At 34.2% G+C, this 23,087-nt stretch overlaps 1 protein-coding gene across 29 annotated transcripts in view; it reads left to right on the top strand.

The window, feature by feature from the left end:
* The window catches only part of PPFIA2 (PTPRF interacting protein alpha 2), a 458,316-nt gene that overhangs the window by 288,912 nt on the left and 146,317 nt on the right, over window positions 1-23,087 (top strand). For all 29 annotated transcript variants that reach the window (XM_033117052.1, XM_033117051.1, XM_033117061.1 and 26 more), the window contains one exon: window positions 16,088-16,204. In XM_033117052.1, coding sequence (XP_032972943.1) covers window positions 16,088-16,204 — 117 coding nt within the window. The remainder of the gene's footprint in view (window positions 1-16,087; window positions 16,205-23,087) is intronic.

Below are 23,087 nucleotides of genomic sequence, written 5' to 3'. Positions count from 1 at the left end.
TAGCTCTGTGACTACAGGCAATTCCATTATGTCGTCTGGGCCTCAGTTAGCTCTACACTAACAATAGAACTTGTAGGGCTGTTGTGAGGTTTTAATGAGTTAATACGTGCAAAGTGCTTCAAACTGCTTGGCAGAGAGTATCTTTCAGTAAATATTACTGTTATTGATGTTGATCTTTTTAGCCATGATTCTGTCTAACTCCCTTTAAAGGTGATTGAACTGAAATCTAGAGGTAGAGTGTGTGTCTGTCCCCCAGTAGGACTGACGCGGTGGTACTTTGTTGGGTCTGGGAAGACGTTTATCATTCATTCTCTGTAAACTTCATTTTCTTTACCCATAAAAAGAAAGGATAAAGAGCATGTAAGTTCTGGCCCCTTCCCATTCTGACATTTTGTAATATGTACATATTTAAAAATCACATAAAACTAAAATTGGAATGCATGCAAAAGAATATAACATGTGATTAATACCATTAAAAGCCAAGTAAATGGATTACTTTTAACGGAATTGTTCAGAATAATGGGTTTAGTGTGCTTCTTTGTTTCTTTTTAAGGAAGGCACTAAATGGATAAATCCTTTTTGTTGCCCTGGCTTGCTTTTTTACATGCAAGAATGACTAATGGATATTGTTTCTGCTTTGCACATTTTCTCAAGTACTTTTCAAGCATTTTGAAATGCTTTTTTTCCCCTTAGGACTCTTTCCATTAGCATACAGAGCTAAAAAGAATTGTTCCAAGACACAGCGTCTAATTTTGTCACTTGTGCCCTGACTGGAAAAGGAAAAAAAACAAAAAACAAAAAAAAAAAACAACAACAGACAACTCAAGTGTGTACTTACAGTGTTAGTCATGCCTGGCTGAGGAGGTCAAATCTCATAGTGTTGAAAGGGGAATATAGTCCATGTTCAGTGGAATTAATTTTATTATTTTTCATGTGCTTGTTGGTCGTCTCTTTTTCAAAGTGTTATTGAAGTATAATTGATACACAGAATTGCGTATACTTAATGTATACCTTTCGATGAGTTCAGACATAGGCATACGTTGCTTGTACCATCACCACACTCAAGGGACTAAACATATCCATCACCTCCCAAAATGTCCTTGTGTTCTTTTATTGGTTTTGTTATTGCTTGTTTTTGTGGTAGGAATACTTAATATGATATCTGTCCTCTCAACATACTTGTAAGTGCACGAGACCATGCTGTTAACTGTAGGTGCTGTGCTGGACAGCAGGTCTCTGGAACGTATTCATGTGAAACTGAAACTTTATATCCATTGAGCAACAACTCCTTACTCCGCCCTCCACATAACCCTACCCCACCCAGTGCACCAAATCCCTTGTCTGATCTCAGAAGCTAAGTAGGGTGGGACATGGGTAGTACTCAGATCAGAGAGATTAGTTCATAATGGGACATTTTTGAAAATTAAAATATCTGTTGATAGAAATATAGTGTGGATTATTAAAGTGGAATTTTCATTCTAAAATTTCCAAAAATTCCTAACAGCCGAGGAATCACACTTGACTAACAGATGACAGAGACATGACTAGTAGTATGTAGATTTATCTTTACTAATTTAAAAATCAGTATTGGCTTAAACCATTATACTTTTTAGTATACTTAAGTAACTAAAGTAGAAACTTATTCATGTCTTAACATGTTTCGTTAAAAACATTTACTGAGAATTTTGGAAACAGGTGTTTATTCACAGAGGATCCTGTACTTGCTGTTCTGAACCGGTCATACCTCGAGACCCATCGGACTACTTAGTTTGCTGTAACTCTCTTCTCTGCATTACTTGGGTTCCTTATTTTTGCTCTTCTTTTTTTCCTTTTATTTGTAAGGGGAACGATAATTACTGCAGTCAGCGGCCTCTCTGCCCTTAGCTGAAGGCCAATTCAAATTAGAGGGTTAGGGACCTAGTGGGCGTAATTGTGGGGAGTATCATGAAGGAAGCCTGTGATCTATGCCAGGATGTTCTTTGTAATAATCGATGCCTTTAATAAGTCCCATTTCCTTTTTCACTGTGAGACACGTTAAATGATAAACTAAAGCATATTAAAAATGTTAAGTTTATTGGAGCAAAACTTGATTCATGTCAAGCGGAGTCAAACCAGGAAGTGGTCCTACCCACAACTCCATAATAGGACCTGGGAAAAAGACTTACGTAGGTTCCCCCACTATCTGAATGGAGAGCATCCCTATGATACCCTCCCGAAGCCAAAATGGCGTAAAGCAGAGCATCCCCCACTATCCCACAGTTCACCTTCCTCCACTTCACTTTTAGGAAAGACCTCCATTAGTACATGTAACCAAAAGGAATCTGAAGAGAATTGTCACTTTTACAACAAAAGCCCTTACATACTTTTCTTTTTTAAACGTTTTATTGTAGTTGACATACAATATTTATACTAGTTTCAGGCATACAACATAGTGATTTAATTTTTATACACCTTACTATGTGATCAAAAAGCTGTTACCATACTAATGTAGGTCTTTCCTAACAGCGTAATGGCCTAACGCAAACTTTCAGAAAGGATGTGTGGGGGGGTGATATTTATATAGAGAAAGTGCAGAGGCAAAGAAATGACATAATTTGCCTGGAGCTTAAACCCTAGTTGGCTGTTTGTGATTTGTGTCCTTAGCATTTTGATTTTATAAACTTAAGGAATATAGGCTTAGATTTTGGTTTGCTTATGTAGGTTGCCCTGACATTAAAGCCACCTCAGTCTAATGGTCTTGTTTAATTAATTCAACAGACACCTAGTTTGCTTTTTAAACAGAATTCGGCTGTCTTCTTCAGGGAGGGAAGAAAGTATTAGCAATGGCATCTTCCTGGGTGATGAAGAGTGTAATGTATTTCTTTCATGAAATTCAAAACTTTCAACTATACCAATATTCTCATCACTCATCGCTGAATTACTGCAGTTGTTTTTTACTTGGTATTGTACTTCTCAGTGTCATTTGTTTTTCACCTGAATGAATATTCTCCACCCTTCCTCATTTATTGATTTGCTTATTTATATTTTAAATTGAGGCTTGCATTCTTGCAATAATAAGTGTAATTTGGTCAGAATGCATTTTTCTATTACTGATACTTTTGGAAAAAAATTTAAGACTTTGTTTTTTTTTGTGTTTGTTCCCTGCCTTCTTATACTTGACCACATTAACAGCATCCTGGATCGACTATTCTTCCATTTTATGCCACTCTCAGCTGCTAACTTCCTACAATAGCAGCCTTGTGCCAAAATAATGTCCACCTAATTCTTCTGTCCAATTCAAGTTGTTTTGTAGCCATTTGTATGCCTCTAATAAAAATGCCAGCATTTGATTTTGTTATCATTTTAAATATTAATAAACTTTGAAGAGTGGAAATAAATGAAATAACCAAGTATCAAAAAATGCAGCGATTGTAATATTGATTAGATGAACAGAATAGAGAGTTTAGTAGAGAGTTGTAATTTATATTAGAATTACGTATCAATAACTATGTTAAAAATATAGGTATTGTTGAATATTATAATTAATGTTGAAAATGTATATCATAAGCATCTCTTGCAAAAACAAATCTGCCTTTATCCATTCACCTATGGGTTGACACCTAGGTTGCTCCATATCATGGCTATTGTAAATAATGCTGCAATGAACATAGTGTGCATATATTCTTTTGAATTGGTACTTGCGTTTTCTTTGGGTAAATACCCAGAAGTGGGTCGTGTGGTATATCTATTTTTAGTATTTTGGGGAATAGGGGCGGTACCAGTTTGAAATCCCACCAACAGTGCACAAGGGTTCCCTTTTTTCCACATCTTCACCAACACTTGTTATTTGTTGACTTTTTGATAACAGCCAAGCAGGCAGGTGTGAGGTGGTATCTCATTATGTTTTGACTTGCATTTCCCTGATGATTAGTGAGGCTAAACATCTTTTCATATGTCTATTGGCCATCTGTATGTCTTCTTTGGAGAAATGTCTTTTCATATTCTTTGCCCATTTTTTGAGTGTTTATTTTTTTTGTTACTGAGTTGTATGAGTTACTTATATATCTTGGATATCAACCATTTAATGAATGGTTTGCAAATATATTCTCCTATTCAGTGGGTTGCCTTTTTGTTTTGAAGGTTTCCTTTGCTGTGCAGAAGATTTTTAGTCTGATGTAGCCCCATGTGTTTATTTTTGCTTTTGTTTCCCTTGCTGGAGGGTACACCTCTAAAAGGATATTACTTAGACTGATATCAGAGTGTTTATTTCCTATGTTTTCTTTTAGGAGTTTTATGATTTCAGGCCTTGCATTTAAGTACTTAACCCATTTTGAATTTGTTTTTTTTTTTTTCATATGGTATCAGAGAGTGGTACAGTTTCATTTTTTCGCATGTATCTGCCCAGTTTTCCCAGCACCACTTGTTGAAGAGACTGCTGTTACTCCAATGGATATTTTTACTTCATTTGTCATAATTTAGTGAGGGTTTATTTCTGGGCTCTCTATTCTGTTCCATTGATATATGTGTGTGTTTTTGTTCCAGTGCCATATTGTTTTTGATTATTATAACTTTGTAATATAGTTTGAGACAGAGAAAGTGATACCTCCAGCTTTGTTCTTCTTTTTCAAGATTGCTTTGGCTGTTCAGGGTCTTTTGTGATTCCATATAAATTTTAGGATTATTTGTTCTAGTTCTTAGAAGAATGACATTGGTATTTTGAATATGTAAATTGCTTCGGGTAGTATGGTCATTTTAACAATATTAATCCCTCCAATCCATGAACACATGAACACAGTATATCCTTCTAATTATTTGTGTCCTTTTCAATTTCTTTCTTCAGTGTCTTACATTGTTCAGAGTGTAGGTCTTTTAGCTCCTTGGTTAAGTTTATTCCTATGTATTTTATTCTTTTTAATGCAATTGTAAGCAGGATTGTTTCGTTCATTTCTCCTAATTGTTCGTTATTAGTGTAGGGAAACACGACAGATTTCTGTACATTAATTTTGTTTCCTGCTACTTTACTGAATTCTTTTTATTATTTCAATCAATTTTTTGGTAGGGTCTTTAGGTTTTCTATATATAGTACTATGTCATCTGCGAATAGTGGCAGTTTTACTTCTTCCTTTCCTATTTGGATGCCTTCTCTTTCTTTTTCTTGTCTGATTACGGTGACTAGGCCTTTTAGTAGTTGAAGAATAGTGGTGATAGTGGGCATTCTTGTTCCTGATCTTAGAGGAAAAGGTTTCAGCTTTTCATTATTGAGTATGATGTTAGCTGTGCACTCCACATATATAGCCTTTATCAAGTTGAGGTAAATTCCTTCTATACCCACTTTTTTGAGAGTTTTTATCATAAATGGATGGTGAATTTTTGTCAAATGCCTTTTCTGTATCTATTGAGATAATCATATGTTATTTGTCCTTAAGTTTTGTTAATGTGATAAATCACATTAATTCTTTTGAGGATGTGGAACTACCCTTGCATCCCTGGCATAAATCCCACTTAACCATAGTGTATAATTTTTTTAATATATTGTTGAATTCGGTTTGCTAGTACTTTGTTGAAAAGTATGTTCTATGTTTACCAAAGATATTCTCCTGTCATTCTCTCTCTTTCTTGGTATTCTTTGTCATAGATAGATAGATAGATAGATGTGTGTGTGTATATATATGTTTATATATATATATATATAGATAGATAGATAGATAGATAGATAGATATCTATAGACCTATATATCTATCGATGTATATAGATATAGGTATATATTATCTATATCCATATAGATCTATAGATATATAGTATATATTACATGCATATATACTATATATCTATAGTATATTATATATGTTATATATAATATATTTATATATAGATACATAGATAGACATGTTATATTATATATATGCATATAATATATATATAAAATACATATATATGGTGACAAAAAATGTATACACATTTTAAGAAAGGAAAAACCTGTATTAATTGTAATACTCCATATACGAGGTCTGACAATTATGGTTGTGAACTTGTTGCAACAATGTTGCAACAACTTTTTTGATATCAGAGGGATTATTCATTATGAATTTGTACGAACTGGACAGTTAACCAAGTTTACTATTTGGAAGTGCTGAAAAGGCTACATGAAAAAGTCAAACAACCTGAACTTTTCACCAACAATTCATGGCTCTTGCATCACAACAATGCACCAGCTCACACGGCACTGTCTGTGAGGGAGTTTTTAGCCAGTAAACAAATCACTGTATTGAAACACCCTCCCTACTCACCAGATCTGGCCCCCAATGACTTCTTTCTTTACCTGAAGATAAAGGAAATATTGAAAGGAAGACATTTTGATGCCATTCAGGACATCAAGGGCAAGACGATGACAGCTCTGATGGCCATTCCAGAAAAAGAGTCCCAAAATTGCTTTGAAGGGGAGACTAGGCACTGATGTCGGTGCACAGCTTCTCAAGGGGAGTACTTCGAAGGTGACTGTAGTGATATTTAACAGTGAAGGATGTAGCACTTTTTCTTGGATGAGATTGCGAACTTAATTGTCTGACCTCATATACCAATAATAAAAGATGAATACAAGTCATGTTTGACTTCTCCAATTACAAGAGATACTCAAAGTGTCCAGACACTTCTGATTATGACAAACTACTGCTTGAGCATAAATAATATCTTTTAAAATGCATGTACATTTTTTTGGCACCCCTGGTATATATATATAATGGAATATTATGCAGCAATAAAAGAGAATGAAATCTTGCCATTTACAACAATATGGATGGGTCTAAGTGAAATAAATCAGTCAGAGAAAGACAAATACTGTATAGTTTCACTTATATGTGGAATCTAAAAACAAAACAAAAGAAAAACAGACACCAAAGGGATGGTTATCAGAATGGAGGGGGTAGAGGGATGGATGAAAAGGGAAAGCAGAATATAGTCAATAGTATTGTGATAAGGTTCCATGGTGACAATTGATTACTAGAATTGGTGGGTGATCACATTGTAAGGTATAAAGACATTGAATCATTATACTGTATACCTGAAACTGATATAACCCATATAAGATTGTATACCAACTATACTTATCTACTTAAATTGGAAAAAAGAGAAAAATATATAAAAAAACAAATTTATCTAAACAAACATTTGAAATTGTATTGCTATTGCAACCATTGTTTTAAACTTAAAACTAAAACTAGCAGTTTTACAGGCTAGTTATTGTTTTAAGAATAGTTTTAACAAATCTTTAATATTATTTTTAAAGGTTTTTTTTTTACATCATTGAAAATTAAGTAAACTTAGATTCCATGATCTGACAAAGGTATCCTTATGTTTTTAGGTATAAGCAAAATTGGTTCAGATGTAAAATTTGGAAATAGTCACAATTCATGTACTGTATTTTCCATCAAAGGGTTATCAGAAACTTACTGGAATGTGCATTTAAATTTTAACACCAAGTCAGTTAACCTAATGGAAATTGGGAAGGCTTGTCAGCCAAAGGGACGAAGTTAAAAATAAAGGTGTGTAGTGTGTTCTCATTCATTCAATAAATATTTGTTAACTGAAAAGAGGTACTGTAGTTGTAAAAAATTCTTAAAAAGCACCAAGTTAACCTGTGTTTACCACCTCCAAGCTATTTGATTTTCATTAGGATTAGTGGATTCATTTATTGAATCATTAAATAACTTTTTTTTTTTAACTTGGGAAGAGGCAAATTCTCACAATCCAAACCTCTGATTCTCATCTCAGAACAATTTGATAATTCATTGGACCAGTTTAGTTTCACAAATTTTGCAGAGTCTATTCATGCTCACTGAAAAACATTGAAAATAATGGTTACATACTAGATGATCAAACTGCATTAGACTACATGAAGTTGTTTTACATTGCTTTTAATATGCTTCGTGATGTTTATACATTTTATTATACTAAAGCCACAGGTAGAAAGTGAAATATCTATTGGCTTGGGGTTCTGAATTCTGTTTGAAAAAGTGTCTCAATTTTTATGGTTTACCAATTAATACATAACAGTACAAATCCAAACTTTGCAACTGGAGTTGTTTAAGTGTAAATTATAAATCCCTACTATTTTACTATTTGCTTTTTTTTGTCTTGTTTTGTTTTTTCATGTTGCAACCTCAGTGTAATCTAAGTATGGAATTCAGCTAAATTAGAATAAGTATCTGTGTATAAGCAAATTATGTGTTGGTATAGTGAGACTTCTGTAAGTCTCACTCTTGGAATTGTTAATTGAGTTTGGGGTAAAAATAGATGAAAAGGATCTTTGTTAATTAGATGTGGGCACTGTATGGAAGTTCTTGTTAAGTAGGTAAAGGCAAATGTGAATTTAAAAACTTCAAAAGAAAGATCCCTGGAGAATAGCATGAAGGGTAGACATGATTTATTTTTAAAAGTAGTGGGGAAATTTTCAAGGTAAACTGAAATGCCTGTGCCACCTAAGAGTTATAAATAAAAAATGATAAATAATGTAAAGAGCATGATTTTATTCCTAGGAATAATTAAAGATATCGTCTGTGTCTAAATTATTTTGCCAAAACAGAGCAAGTAAATTCCCCTGCTATCTGAGCACAGAACTGTAGTCCTGACCTAGATAAATATTTGGATTATATATGCTGTGAATCATTTCATTAATTTTCAAATGGCATTACAGCATAATGCTTAAACAGACATAAATTTTGAAGGTATCAGCCTGGATTGGAAATCTGTTGAAGTTCTATCTATCTATCTATTATATCTATCGATCTATATCTATCTATTTATCTATCTAATCTGTATGACCTCAAGTATAGATTAGATATAATAGTATATAGCTGATACCTTCTATGCTAGTTTCCCCATTTCTAAAATAAAAATAATAATACCAGATTTATAAGGTTTTTCAAAGGATTAAATGACATAATGTGTGTAAATCACTTTGCATGTATGTGGCACTTAATAGATGTCCAACATATAGCAGCTGTTATTATTGCTACCCTATTTTCCCGAAAAATAAGACCAGCTGGACAATTAGCTCTAGTGAGTCTTTTGGAGCAAAAATTAATATAAAATGTGGTATTATATTACACTATATTATATTATATTATAAAGACCCAGTCTTATATTATATTAAAATAAGACCGGCTCTTATATTAATTTTTGCTCCAAAAGTCACATTAAAGCTGATTGTCTGGATAGGTCTTATTTTTGGGGAAACATGGTAGTAGTTCTTAATTACAAATTTAATTTCTAAACTCCTATTTCTTATTTGTCTTTCTTCATTATTTAACTCCTGGAAATGTCCTGTACATTAATATTCTCAAAAATGAGGAAGAGAAAAAACAATTGAAAACTAACTTACGTTGCTTTTCTTTTTCCCCTTTAAGAATTATGTTAACAGAGATAAATTCATAGATACACTTGGAATTTCGTTTCCCCATCTATTGTCAATCTAGTCTAAATCTAAAGCATATAAACACAGTATATAGTTCAATGCACCTGAAACACATTGCCTAGGCTGCAATATACTTGCAAATTTTTGTAATATTTTAAGACATAATGAAATTGCCTACTGCTTTATATTTACATAATGTCTTTGTTGACTTTCTTTAAGCTGCCCTTTCATGATCTTACAAAGCTATTTCAGTATTTCTTGTTCTTTTCTGTCTTTCTTTATCCAGTGATCTTTTCCATCCTTAGGGCTCCTTTTCAACCTTGAATCATGTAATGTGAACGTTGGGAAATACAAGTTTATTTAGTCTTCTACATGGATGACTTATTTATTTATTTATTTATTTATTTATTTATTTATTTATTTATTTATTTATTTATTATTTTGACTTAAACCCCTGGAAGGAGGATGGTCATATCCCAAAATGAGTGACATATAAGTTAAAACCAAAAAGATGACTAAAAGGCAGTTAAGAGGAAGAAAGTGTATGTAGATTGAATTCCCCAGTCTACTTCCTGTGTTTCTTCTTTACTTTGACACCACTAGCACATTCACAATACTTCTGATACCAGATATGTGGGATTTTTTTTCTCTCCACCAAGCAATGCACTGAGAAGACAGCTGGGTGCCCTACAATTTAACTCAATTCTGACACCATCTGCCTGGGGTTAGTGTCAGATCCCACAGGTGAAGTCTCAATCCCACAAGCGTCCTCTCACTCCACTTCGATGCAAATCAAAAGTCCAAAGTGTCACCTGTGTTTCTGACTGATTGGCTTTAAATCAGAGGTTCCCACATCCCATCCTTGAGTTTGATTAATGTGCTAGAGCAGCTCACAGAACTCAGGAAACCAGTTACTGCTTACTTTTACAAGTTTATTAAAGGCCATGATAAAGGATATAGACAAACAATCAGATGAAGAGATTCATAGAGAAAGGTGGGGAAGGGGCCCAAGAGCAGGAACTTCTCCCTGTGAAATTAAGGTATATCACCCTCCAGTATGTAACTGTGATCACCATCCTGAAAGCTTCCTGATCCCATACTTTTGGGATTTTTATGGAGGCTTCATCACATATGTATGATCAATCACTAACTCCATTTCCAGCCCCTCTTCCCTCTCTGGAGAATGGGGGGTGGGGTGGGGGAGGGCTGAAAATTTCAAGCTTCTGACAATGGCTTGGTCCTTCTGTTGACCAGCCTTTATCCAGGAGCCTTCCTGGAGCCCACTCAGTCACCTCAATAAAACAAAAGATGCTTCTAGCATTCGTATCACTGAGGAATTTACAAGGGTTTTAGGAGATCTATGCAGATATATATATATATATATATATTTCCTATCATCTCACAAAGGGTCACCCAAATGAATAGAAATTCAGAGCCAAGATGGCATTGTGTGTGTGTGTGTGTGTCTACAAGGTTTTACTCAGCAACCTAGAGCATTAAGTGTGAACAGGAAGAGAAAGTTTAAGAGGCGAATGGAAGTCTTTATTATTGTCATTACATAATGAATGTTTAATATACATCATATTTTACTAAGTACTTTACAGCACAAACACACCACAGCATAGGTATCCCTCACTTTAGAACATGGGGATGTGAACTTGAAATTAAGTAAGTTGTACAAGGTCATACTACCAGTAACACTTATTAAGGTCTGAATTCATCTTGGCCTTTCAAGATTATTTAAGGAAGCTATGCTTCTGGGAAGCACCTCCCAGATAAATTACTTGTGCATAATTACTTGTCTCAGGGTCTGCTTTAAAGAAGTCTCAAACTTGAAAAGAAAGCATAGTATAGATGAACACACGATAGTTGGTATAAAGAAGCAAAGTGCTTAGCACAGCTTCAAGCACATTTTAAGAACTTAATAAATCATAGTTATTTTTGTTGTTGTCTTACTGCTTCCTTCTTCTGCCCCCCACCTTCCACCCCACCCCCTTTTACTAGAATGTAATCTACTTGAGAGAAGGACTTCATCTGCATTTTTTCGTGTGGCGTCTGATTCTTAGATCAGCGATCAATGAGTATTTATTTGTTGAATAAATGAATTAATATATCTTATACACTTGAGAAACCCCAAAGTTTGGGAATATAAACATATTGAATAGACTATTTTCTCCAAAATCACGTTTCTCTTAATAATTGCATATTTCTGTGTATTTCCTGACACTTCAAGTTTCCAAGGCATCAACTTTCACTGATTTTTTGGGGGTTTTTTTAGCCCCCTTTGGAAGGGGATATTTTACATTATTTGAATAACTCACTGCAACATTTTCATGAATCTCAAACTCTTGTTTTCAATAATGATTTATATTTTCTGAACCCTCTGCTGGAAAGTTCTTTTCTCAGATATCCACACTGCTTTCTTTGTCCCGTCTTCAGGTCTATATTTAGAAAGCTCCTGATTCTTAATTAAACTGCACCTCACAGCGCCTCTCCCCTGTTTTCATTTTCCCTTTGCAATTATCACCATTTGAAAATATATTCTACATATTTTTTTTTGTTTATAGTTTTTTCTCATTCAACAAGAATTAAAGTTTTGTTCGTGCAAAAATTTCTACCTTTTCCCTCTATTGTATTTCCCTAATGCCTTGTGCTCAATAAATATTTGTGAAATGAACAAATCTCTCCAGGCCATCAAGGAAAACAGTTGTTCAAAAGAAAGGAGATAGGAGAGGGTCTGTTGGAAAACCTGATAGGAATTCCAGAGAAAGTCTGGTATAAAAAAGAAAGGGCTGAAGAATTTTCCAGACTGAAAGACTGGCTACCAAGGCCACCAGTAGTCCGCAGAATGGGGTCAGAGATTGATCAGAGCAAAAAACAACCTGGCAGAAGCAAAGGCAAGAACAAAACTTGGAAGATTGTGTTGTAAATACGAGTGTTTCAGAGTACATAGAAGCAGTGGGTCCCGTTGTCAGAAGCTGAATGAGCAATCAGGAAACACAAATACGGGTCAAGGCAAAGCATTAAGCCAGAAAACAAGAAGTACAAAGAAGCCAGAGTTTTAGCTGAAGTACTTTTGTTTTTTTAGTCTCCTGTCATATTGCCATCTCTCTCCAGATACTTTTTGCATTAAAATAATTAACAACCGATAGTATTAGAAACACAAAGAGCCTGTGCTCTCATATCTACCTGAAAAGTTTGCTCCCATTGTGTCCCTGGTAAATTCTTAGACATTCTCCAGAATCTCCACTTAGACATTGCATGTGCTGTGTTGCCTTTCATGTTCCCTGTTATATTTGCATGAACACTTTTAGTTGCAAGTGACAGAAAACCAATCAAAATCAGTTTGAGCACAAAAGGGAAATTTGGGGCTTATATTATTGAAATGCCAGAGGTAGAGATGATTTTAGAATGGCTGGAATCAGGAGCAAAGGAATTGATTGGGGCTCCATCTTGTCCACCTGCTTTCTCTGTGAGGTGGAACTACAGTAATGGTAAACAGCACCCTGATATCCTACCAGCTTATCTTCCATAGTAGAGAGAATCTTCCCCCATACCTCTGCCAGAAACATCTCAAGGAATTTTCTAATTGCCCTGGCTTGGATCATGTGCCCACCTATTTGCCATTAGCTCTGGCCCCTTGATTGGCAGTCACTCTAGGATTAAAGTAGGATAAGGAAATTCTCCAATGAACATGGACGATGTTGATACCAAAAGGAATTTTGAAGGGATGCTTGACATTTAGAAAAAAATGTCATTAAACACTTGCCAAAGTCATGATTGATCAGCTAAAATGATTGTAGAAAGTTTCTATTGACTATAGCTCCATGGGTGTTCAGTGGATTGATATGCTGAAAATGTGTGCAAAACTTGCCTCATGTAATCTCCCCAGAAATGCGTGCATACCTTAATGGTGTATAAAGGGTTCAAGGGTGGGATGGTAGCAGTACTTGGAAAGGAAATGTTTCCTCCCAATATATTTTGTGAAAACTTAAATTCTGTAATTTTTTAACATATGTTTCCATACAGTGTTTTCCATAGGAATTTGGTATTTTGATCTTTTTATTTAAGTGTATTAATTCATCCTTTCACTGAATCATTCAGTAAAACTTTATAGATGGCCTGCTTTAGTATATGACTTATTAAACAATGGATTTAATCTCTAAACTGGGAGTTAAATTTCATGTTTAAATATTTTTTAAAAGGTCTCTCTTTAATTCTAAGTAGATTAAATAATGGAAGAAAATGCATAGAATTTTTAAATTTATTGTTACTTTTGTCATGGATATTAGTGAAATATTGGCATACAAAAGTCAGACAATGAAATTCAATAACTTTCTACCATGCACTTACACGGTGGAAAGTTCGCAAACTTCATTGTCAGATCGTATACAATACTTAAATTTTTAAAAACTCAATAAATTCATAATAAAATTTCATTATGTATTGGTGGCAATATAATGTTATTGTTTTATGCAAGAGACAAATTTTCAAAGTGCAATACAAAAAAGATATACACAGGGACTATATCATTTTTATTTTTCCTTTGACATAATCCATTTTTACACTAACATGAAAGGAATGTCTCTGAAGGAGTTCCCAAGCACTTTAAATTTTTATCTTTTTGTTATTTCTGAATGAATTAGGTTTGTACTCTTTGTTTTTCTGTATCTATTCATTATTTAATTCAATACATTTTTATTGAATATCCTGTCCACAATAATATTGATGTATCGCTTCATGTGAAAATATTGTTTGCAATGTAGTATTTATTTGAAGGCTATTTTCCCATGAGATATAATTTGTACTTCTGCTAGCTAAATAAACAAAGTGAGTAAGTAAATAAAGACTAAAATATATTTTAATGAATGAAACACACACAAATAATCAGGGACATATTATAATAAGCGTTTGAAGGCAAGGCACGTTTACTCCGAGGTGTGGTATTTCAGCTGAGTTGTGTAAGCTAGGATTGTGTCAGCTGTGTCTGAGCTGGGGAAGAATGTTTCAGGCAGGAAACCAAGTTTCTCCGTGCTGGGTAAGAAAGAGTGGTTATATTTAGGGGACAGAAAGGAGGCCATTGGAGCCCAAGGGATCGTGTAGGACATTATAGACCTTGGTAAGAAGTTAAAAGTAAACTCAATAAGTTGGGAAGACGTTGAAGTTCTTTAGAAAGCTGAGGAATGGCACAATATAACTTAAGTTTACAAAAGAAATCTGGCTACTTTGTGGATGGATGATAGATTTGCAGATGGACAAGAATGGGAGCAAGAGAACTAATTTGGTGATTTCAGTATTACAAGAGAGAAAAGCATTTACACCATTTTTCTTCATTATGAGGTGATATGCCCTTACAAAACGATTTGCTGTATGTTCAAATGCTGGATGTAATATGGAAAATCCCTTGATGTGATGAATGTATCATGCTCCCTCTGGGCATTGAAGCACTGACAGGCAGCAGGAAAAACACCCAACCTCTGGATGTCTTGTGTTATTTGATGGCTATTGGTCTGTGTGACATATTGGTCTCATAATTTCAACATATAAGTTTTACATGATTCACTATTTATTGTGTTTTAAATAGTATGGACAGTGATTTCCCCTAGAACCAATACTCATGCAATATCTGAGTTGATAATACAGTTGACCCTTGAACAAGTCAGGAGTTAGGTGTGTCTATCACCACACAGTAGAATATCCGTGTGTAACTTTTGACTCCACAAAAGTAACTACCAGCCTACTCTTGACCAGAAGCCTTACTGATAACATAAACAATAGATTCACACATACTTTGTATGTTATATGTATTATATACTGTAGTCTTATAATACAGTAAGCTAGAGAAAAGAAAACATTAAGAAAATCATATGGAAGAGAAAATACATTTATATGATTTATTGAAAAAAATCTGCATATAAGTGGACCCACATAGTTCAAACTGCATTGTTCAAGAGTCAACTGTATATATTAAAATACCATTTATAAAATGCTAGAATGCTATTTTCCACTTTGTATATTACCAAGAACAGTTAAACTACAACTATCTGAAACTCTTGCTTAGGTGGAAGTATCATGTAAAATTGAATTGCAAATTTGCAGGAATTAATTGCCTTTGGAGAATTTTTTTTGTAAATTAACTATATTTGGACTAGCTGTGCTAAGATAATTGCAATAATGATAATGAGACCAATTGAATTCTAAGTTCTCTTGATAGTGCCACAAAATTATTTAAGTCCAGAGTGTGTGTTTGCTAGCTTTTAAATTGCAGATACGCTATCTCTTAGGGTGATTGGATGTGCTCATAATTAGCCTCCAGCCTTCAATCTTTGCATTTATGTTTCTTTGTATACTTTAAGAATACAGACAAATGCAAATTTTATCACATTTCATAAATTAATTTTAAAGGTAAATTCTGAATTAATAACACATGGATCATGCCACTGATTTAGATGTTTCCAACTAGATAGGTGCATTTTCCAACTCAAAAACATTTTAAGTAAATTTTGCACTCTTATAAATATTATAAATATTATTCAAAATGCTAACCTAGATTTAAAAAATATATTTTTTAAATAAAATGAGTAAAATAATATTTATTTTCTGCTTATTTTATATTCAATTGTTCTTAACCATATTCGATTTTTTTATAATGTATGCTCTATTTTAGATTTTAAAAGCATAATGCTTTTATTTTACAGATTGTTGCCTTGCGTGAACAAAATGTTCATATACAAAGAAAAATGGCATCAAGTGAGGGGTCTACAGAGTCAGAACACCTTGAAGGGATGGAACCTGGCCAGAAAGTTCATGAAAAGGTATGACCCATACAACATGCTCTTACATGGAAATGTTTACTTGCTATATCATTTAACAGGAATATGAAATATGAAATCCATGTAATAAACATTTATTACATTTTGATTTATTTGTCAAAATTTTATGATTATTTCCCTTTTCAGTTATTGTTCTTTATTTGATTCTCTTAAAAATAATGTATGTATGTTTATGCATGTGTATATTTTATATGCATAAACATATAAACATATAATTTCGCATTATTGGATGTTAATTTGATTCTCTTAAAAATAATTCAGTTATATATCTAATTGAACATATATATATATATAATTGTATAAATATATCTATATAGATGTATATTATACTGTATATTCAGAACTTTTTAAAGGATGATAATTTTGATTTATAAATGGTATTATGTACAATAGGCAAATAATCTGTGACTTATCACTACAAAACTTTTTTTGTAATTTGACTTTATATTTTCTGTGTATTTGGGAAGTACCTACAATACTATTAATGAGAAACTACATAAAATGATATATGAAACTATATATGGGATTTTTTTTACCGTTTAGAAGACAGTGATTCTCTTTTCGGGTGGGAGTTAGACCCAAGCTGAGGGATTCAGCAATCTGATTCGGCCCTTTTTTGTGCTGGACTGCTGTTTCCAGCACATGAGGAAGAAGGCTGGTTGCTGGTAGGTCTGGAATCAGCTAAAGACTACACAGTCGTTTCCATATCCTATACATGAGGCTTAGACAATCTCCTGAATATTTGCCGTTAGAAAGTTTTATCTTTGGATGGTTGAACTCCTTAATCATCAAGACCACGTGACCACATGAATCAGGAAGATGAATTTGTATCATTGTAAATGTCAAGAGGTTTTAAACATAGAGATTAGGAAGCAAGTTATTGGACCTCAAAACAAATAGCACTAAACTTTTTTACTAGAAAATGAATTAAGCACTCCCTTACCTACCCAGTTAAAATACATAGAGGGTCTTCTTATGTTTCCAACTTGAAGTATGAAAGGAAAGGAAGACAAGTAAACCAGACTAATTTCCTGAGACCACCATCAATTCTGGGTAGCTGAGATCAAGCTCTTCATTTAAGGATTTACTGTTTTAGCCTTTATCCATGTATTTTATAGATATTTTAAACTAGGTATTAAAAATAAACTACAATCGGACAGCTGTATTTCATGAGCTGTATTTAAAATTTGAATAAATATGATTTATTTTTCCTTCAAATAAACAAACTGACATTAATTCAGTAAATGGATTCTAAGTAGTTGGTGACCTCAAGTATTTGCTGTTAACTTTCTTTGCCTTCCAGTTCTTGATGAAGGCATTTCAGCCAGTGTAGAATAGAAATACTGTGACACTGCTATCCTACTTACTCTTTGTTATGGATGTAACTAAAGATTTTTACATATTGTAATTATTGATATTTTTTTTCAACCTACCAGAATTGTCGGAAACGTGATTCCCAAATGATTTGGCATAATTATATACTATCATATTATTTAAAATGTCATGCCCCCGTCTGCCAAATTGAACCTAAATTATATGTAATGTATATACAGAGGGTGCCAAAAAAACGTATACACATTTTAAGAAAGGAAAATACTGTATTAAAATTGTAATACTCAATATATACCAATAACAAAAGATGAATATACGTACATTTGACTTCTGCAATTACTAGAGGTGCTCAAAGTGGTTATGATCATGTCCAGACACTTCTGATTATGGCAAACTACTGCTTGAGTAACGTTGACCAAAGTGTCTACTTGCATACTTTTTTTGGCACCCTCGGTATATATTTTAAAACTTAAAAATAAGTATATTATGTTTCTGTTCATATTACTCCTGTGCCGATTCAAGAAAGTACTCCAAAATATTTATTTGTATCTCATTTCCTAGATTGACATTTTTTCAAGTTGTATTATAATATAATTGACATATAACATTGTGTAAATTTAAGATGTACAATGGGTCAGAAACATGGTGGCATGAGGGGTCCCCCTTGATCTCTCCCCTTGAAGTTACAACAAATGGAACAGCTATAATTCAACAAAGGATCCCTGCACAACACACAAACATGTCGGAGAGATCTGCACATCGAAACATCTGAAGATGGGTAAATCAGGGCAAACAGGGGAGGAGAGAAGAGAGAAGAGCAAAGATGGGTGCTCAAACACAGCTCAGAGCTCACTGCAGGTCTCTGGAGAGATGATTCAGGCTGCAGGTGTGCTTTCTGCAGCCTGAGCATTTCTGTCTGAGTGAACAGCATGTAATATAGCTGAACCCAGTGATCATGGAAGACACTTCGAGGCAGTGACCAAATACAGAAGTGTGGCAGCTGTGGTCTAGCAGCCCTCAATGCCAGCGAGAAAACAAACCCACAAAGCCTGGTTGCCACACACCCCCATCTTCCCAGAGCTCACCTCCTGGGCACTCAGAGGAACTAGCAGTGGACCCCAGAAGAAACTCTAGCAGTGAGTGTTGGGTTAAAGAGCAGAATATCTACAGCACTAAGAACTGGAGAGACAGTTCCTGAATGGCAGACACACACCACACTGCCTAATCCCACTGACAAGGCAGGAGATATAGAGTTGAGACAGCTGAGATCCAGCAATAGCAGTTACTTGAAGGGGAACAAAGCCACAAACACACCAGCAGCCTTTCCCAGCCCTCCCTGCTCCCACCTTTCCTGGCTGAGCTCAGCTGGGGCACCTAAGACTGCTGAGGTGCACAACTCTGTATCTAGCTGCAGGGACAGCGATGGGATTTCAGAGGCCAGAACCCCATCACCCACCACACTCTCCCATGGGGATGGTGCCCTGAGACCAAGGTGAGCTGGTCCAGAGGAGTCACCCACCTTCCCAGGAAATCTTCCACAAACAGAAGCCAGAACAGGGCAAGATAAAATGAAATGCTCCAGCGCTACCTACTGAGGAAAAAACAAACAAACAAAACAAAAACAAACAAACAAAAATCCCCTCTTCCTGTAAACCTGCTGCAGAGTTCATTCCCATAAATGCCTAGGAGAAGAAATAATCCATCAAATGCTATGAACAACCACAGTAGCAAAGCAGCTCAGAAACAAAATGAAAAATCTCCAGAAAATAAACTTAAAGACACGGAAATATTTGACTGAAATGACAGAGAATTCAAGATTGCAGTTCTGAAAAAAACTCAATAAGATGCAAGAAAACTCAGACAGGCAGTTTAATGAACTCAGAAATAAAATCAATGACAAAAATGAATACCTTACAAAAAAGAATGAAATGTTAGAAAAGAACTAAATAGAAATTTCTGGAGCTGAAGAACTCAATAAAAGAGATGAAGAATTAAAAAGGGAGGTTAGAAAATAGAGCTGACCAAATGGAGGAAAGAATTGGTGATATTGAAGATAGAAATCTGGAAATGATGCAGATGGAAGAAGAGAGAGACTTGAGAGTTAAAAGAAATGAAAGAACTCTATCAGAAAGAGTAATATAAGAATAAATGGTGTATCAGAAGGAAAAGAGGGAGAAGGGCACAGAGAGTCTATTCAGACAAATAGTCAAAGAGAACTTCCCAAACCTAAGGAACGAACTGGATCCTTGAATCCAAAAAGCAAACAGAACACCTGATTGTCTCAAGCCTAAAAGGCCATCTCCAAGGCACATTATATTGAAACTGTCAAAAATTAATGACAAAGAAAGAATTTTCAAGGCAGCCAGGGAAAAGAAGATGGTAACCTATAAAGGAAAGCCCATTATATGGTCTTCAGACTTTTCAGCAAAATACTCTACAAGCCAGGAAGGAGTGGAATCAAATATTCAAACTATTGAAACAGAGAAACTACCAGCCAAGAATAATATATCTAGCAAAGTTATCCTTTAGATGTGAAGGAGAAATAAAGATCTTCCAGACATACAGAAATGGAGGGAATTTTCCACCACAAGGCCTGCATTACAGGAAATACTGAAGAAGGTCATTCAACCAGAAACAAAAACACAAAAGGATTTAGATATGAGTAAGATGACTAACAGACAGACAGAAGCAGGAAATGGCAACCCCTATACAGAATAGGGCACTATACACTTAAATATAGCATACAAGTTAAAGGAGATAAAAACATAAAAAAGAAGAAGACAGTTTGCTACTTCAACTTGGAAATGAACTCAGCATAAATAGGGATAATTTGTAACAACAAAAACAAAAAAGGGGAGGGGGTGAAAGTCTGAATTTGCAAAAGGGAATGGAGATAAGATGCATGCTGAAGAAAAATGACTACTGGATGTATGAAATTTTCTTTTATATAAACTTACATAAAAATCCAGAACTGAGACATAAAAAAAAGAGGAAACAGAGGGGAAACAAATCAGAGTACCACCAACTAAAATAACAGACAGAAACAGAAAGGCAAAGAAACACTGGAGACACTGAGCTACCAGATAAACAAAAGATAAATGGCTATACAAAATTCTCATATCAGTAATCACCCTTAAATATAAGTGGACTGAACTCACCAATAAAAAGTCACAGAGTAGCAGATTGCATCAAAAAACAAAACCCAACTATATGCTGCCTTCAAGAGACACATCGTAGCCACCAGGACAAATGTCAGCTCAAAGTGAAAGGAAGGAAAATGATTCTCTAAGCAAATGGCGTCTAGAGAAAATCAAGAGTATCAATACTTATATCTGAAGAAACAAACTTCAAGATAAATAGGTAACGAATAACAAAGATGGACATTTCATAATGATAGTGGGGACAATACATCAAGAAGACATCACAGTTATCAATATATATGCTCCCAAATAGAAAATACCAAAATATATAAAGCAATACTAACAGAACTAAAGGGAGAAACTGACAAAAACACAATTACAGTCGGGGACCTAAATAGACCATGACAGCTATGTACAAAAGGCTCCATGTCACACACACATCGCTTCTGGTATGGCAATTTCTGTCAAAAACATTATGACATATCCTCATCCACCTTATTCACCAGATCTGGCACCATGTGACTTCTGGCTCTTCCCCAGTCAAAATGACCGTGAATGGTAAATGTTTTGAATTCATTCAGGACATCGAGGCAACCATGACAGCGCAACTGAAGACACGAAAGAGGACTTCCAGAACTGCTTCAGAAAGTGGCAAGAACGATGGGATGAGTGTGTTCGAAGTGAGGGGAAGTATTCTGAGTGGGATTAATGGCAATGTTTTTTTTTTTACTGTAATTTTTTTTGTTTAAACATTCACCGTATTGTTTGATCATATCTTGAATGTAATTTTACTAAGCAACGTCACTCCAATAAATAATAAAAATTAAAGTAATTTTAAATTTTAAAAATGTACAATGTGATGATTTCATATATATATATATATATTAATTTTTTGAAATGATTACTATAATAAGATTAAGGTTAGTTAACACATTCATCACCTCACATAGTTATGTGTTTGTGTGTGTGGTGAGAATATTTAAGATTTACTCTCTTAACAACTTTCAAGTATACGATACAATATTATTAACTATAATTATCATGCTGTACATTAGAACCCAGACGTATTTATCTTCTGAATGCTATTTCTTGACAAAATATTTCTTGAGAAAATAAAATAATATTCTAATTATTATTTTATCACCTTAATGTAAATACTCCTAAATTTCACACATAATATTACAAAACATATTTTTTCAAAATTATCCCCTATAACATGATTATTTTAAATATATCAATACCATTGAATAGCAAGTATCATAAGAATGTAATTTAAATCCTATCACTTAATTTTTTGTTGAGAACTGCTGAAAAGCTATATTGAAACAAAGAAAAAGAGCATATTATTTTGGGGAGTATCTGTGTGATGAAAGTTATCAGTGTAGGATGACTGTATTAGTGTGTGAACTGCAAAGTGATTGTTGGGGGAAACACCAAACTATAGCTAGATACTATGGAACTGTCAGCAAGTGACTTGTAAATCCTAGTTACAGGGATTATCCTCTGTTTAGAGCAGTAAAGTTACTTAAATTACAGAGTCAGGGTGGGTTATTAGCCAACAGGAGATGTTTTGTCAGTGATTTGAGAACTCTGCTGTCAAAATAGTTGATAAAAATAGTCACAAAAGCACACTCTGAAACAGGCCTCATTACTCATAGAAAAGTTGTGTAATTATTATCAACATTTTAAAAACAAAATGAAAAGAAAAATAAGCTTAACTGAAACAAGGTTAAACATTTTTGTGTACCATAAATTTAATCATTTGTTCTAGAAGAACATAAATATTCATTGGATAATAAAAAATTTACCTCATTAAATGCTCAGAACTGGGTTCAATAACTCTCTTCCTGTTACTTGCTAGAGAGCAGTTAATTTTTGAATTTTTTTCCATAAACACTACTGTTGTAAAGGAGATAATAATGCTCCTGACTGGTGTGTTCTGTACTTCCAATTATTTTTTCGAGCCGCAAATGTTTACTAAGTGATGTGGGTGGCTAAGTCGTAGAATGTTAGGCACTGGTGGAGACTCAGAAGCCATAGTCTCTGTAATAACTTTGCTAAGAAAACTAGAGTGAGAAATGAACATGTCCAAATTAATGCTGCAAAAAATTATGAATAAAGTGGAATCAAAATGATATTAGAGTTTAAAGAAGCAATAAATTAATTGTGATTGGAGGGTAGCATGAAATACTGTTTTGTTTGAAGTCAGTAGACCTGAATGCAAATCCCATCTCTGCCAATTACTGGTGGTGTGATGTCATCCTTCAGCTTCCCTGAGCATCGGTTACAGGTAAATAGTTATGCCTAACTTACAAGTTCATTGTAAGGAATAGAAACATTGACTACGAATGACAAAAGTCTTTGCACATTGATTACAAGCATTAGTGTAGGTA

Source organism: Rhinolophus ferrumequinum, chromosome 10 (assembly GCF_004115265.2).
Source record: "Rhinolophus ferrumequinum isolate MPI-CBG mRhiFer1 chromosome 10, mRhiFer1_v1.p, whole genome shotgun sequence".
NCBI lineage: Eukaryota > Metazoa > Chordata > Mammalia > Chiroptera > Rhinolophidae > Rhinolophus > Rhinolophus ferrumequinum.
This window is presented reverse-complemented; position numbering and strand designations above follow the sequence as displayed.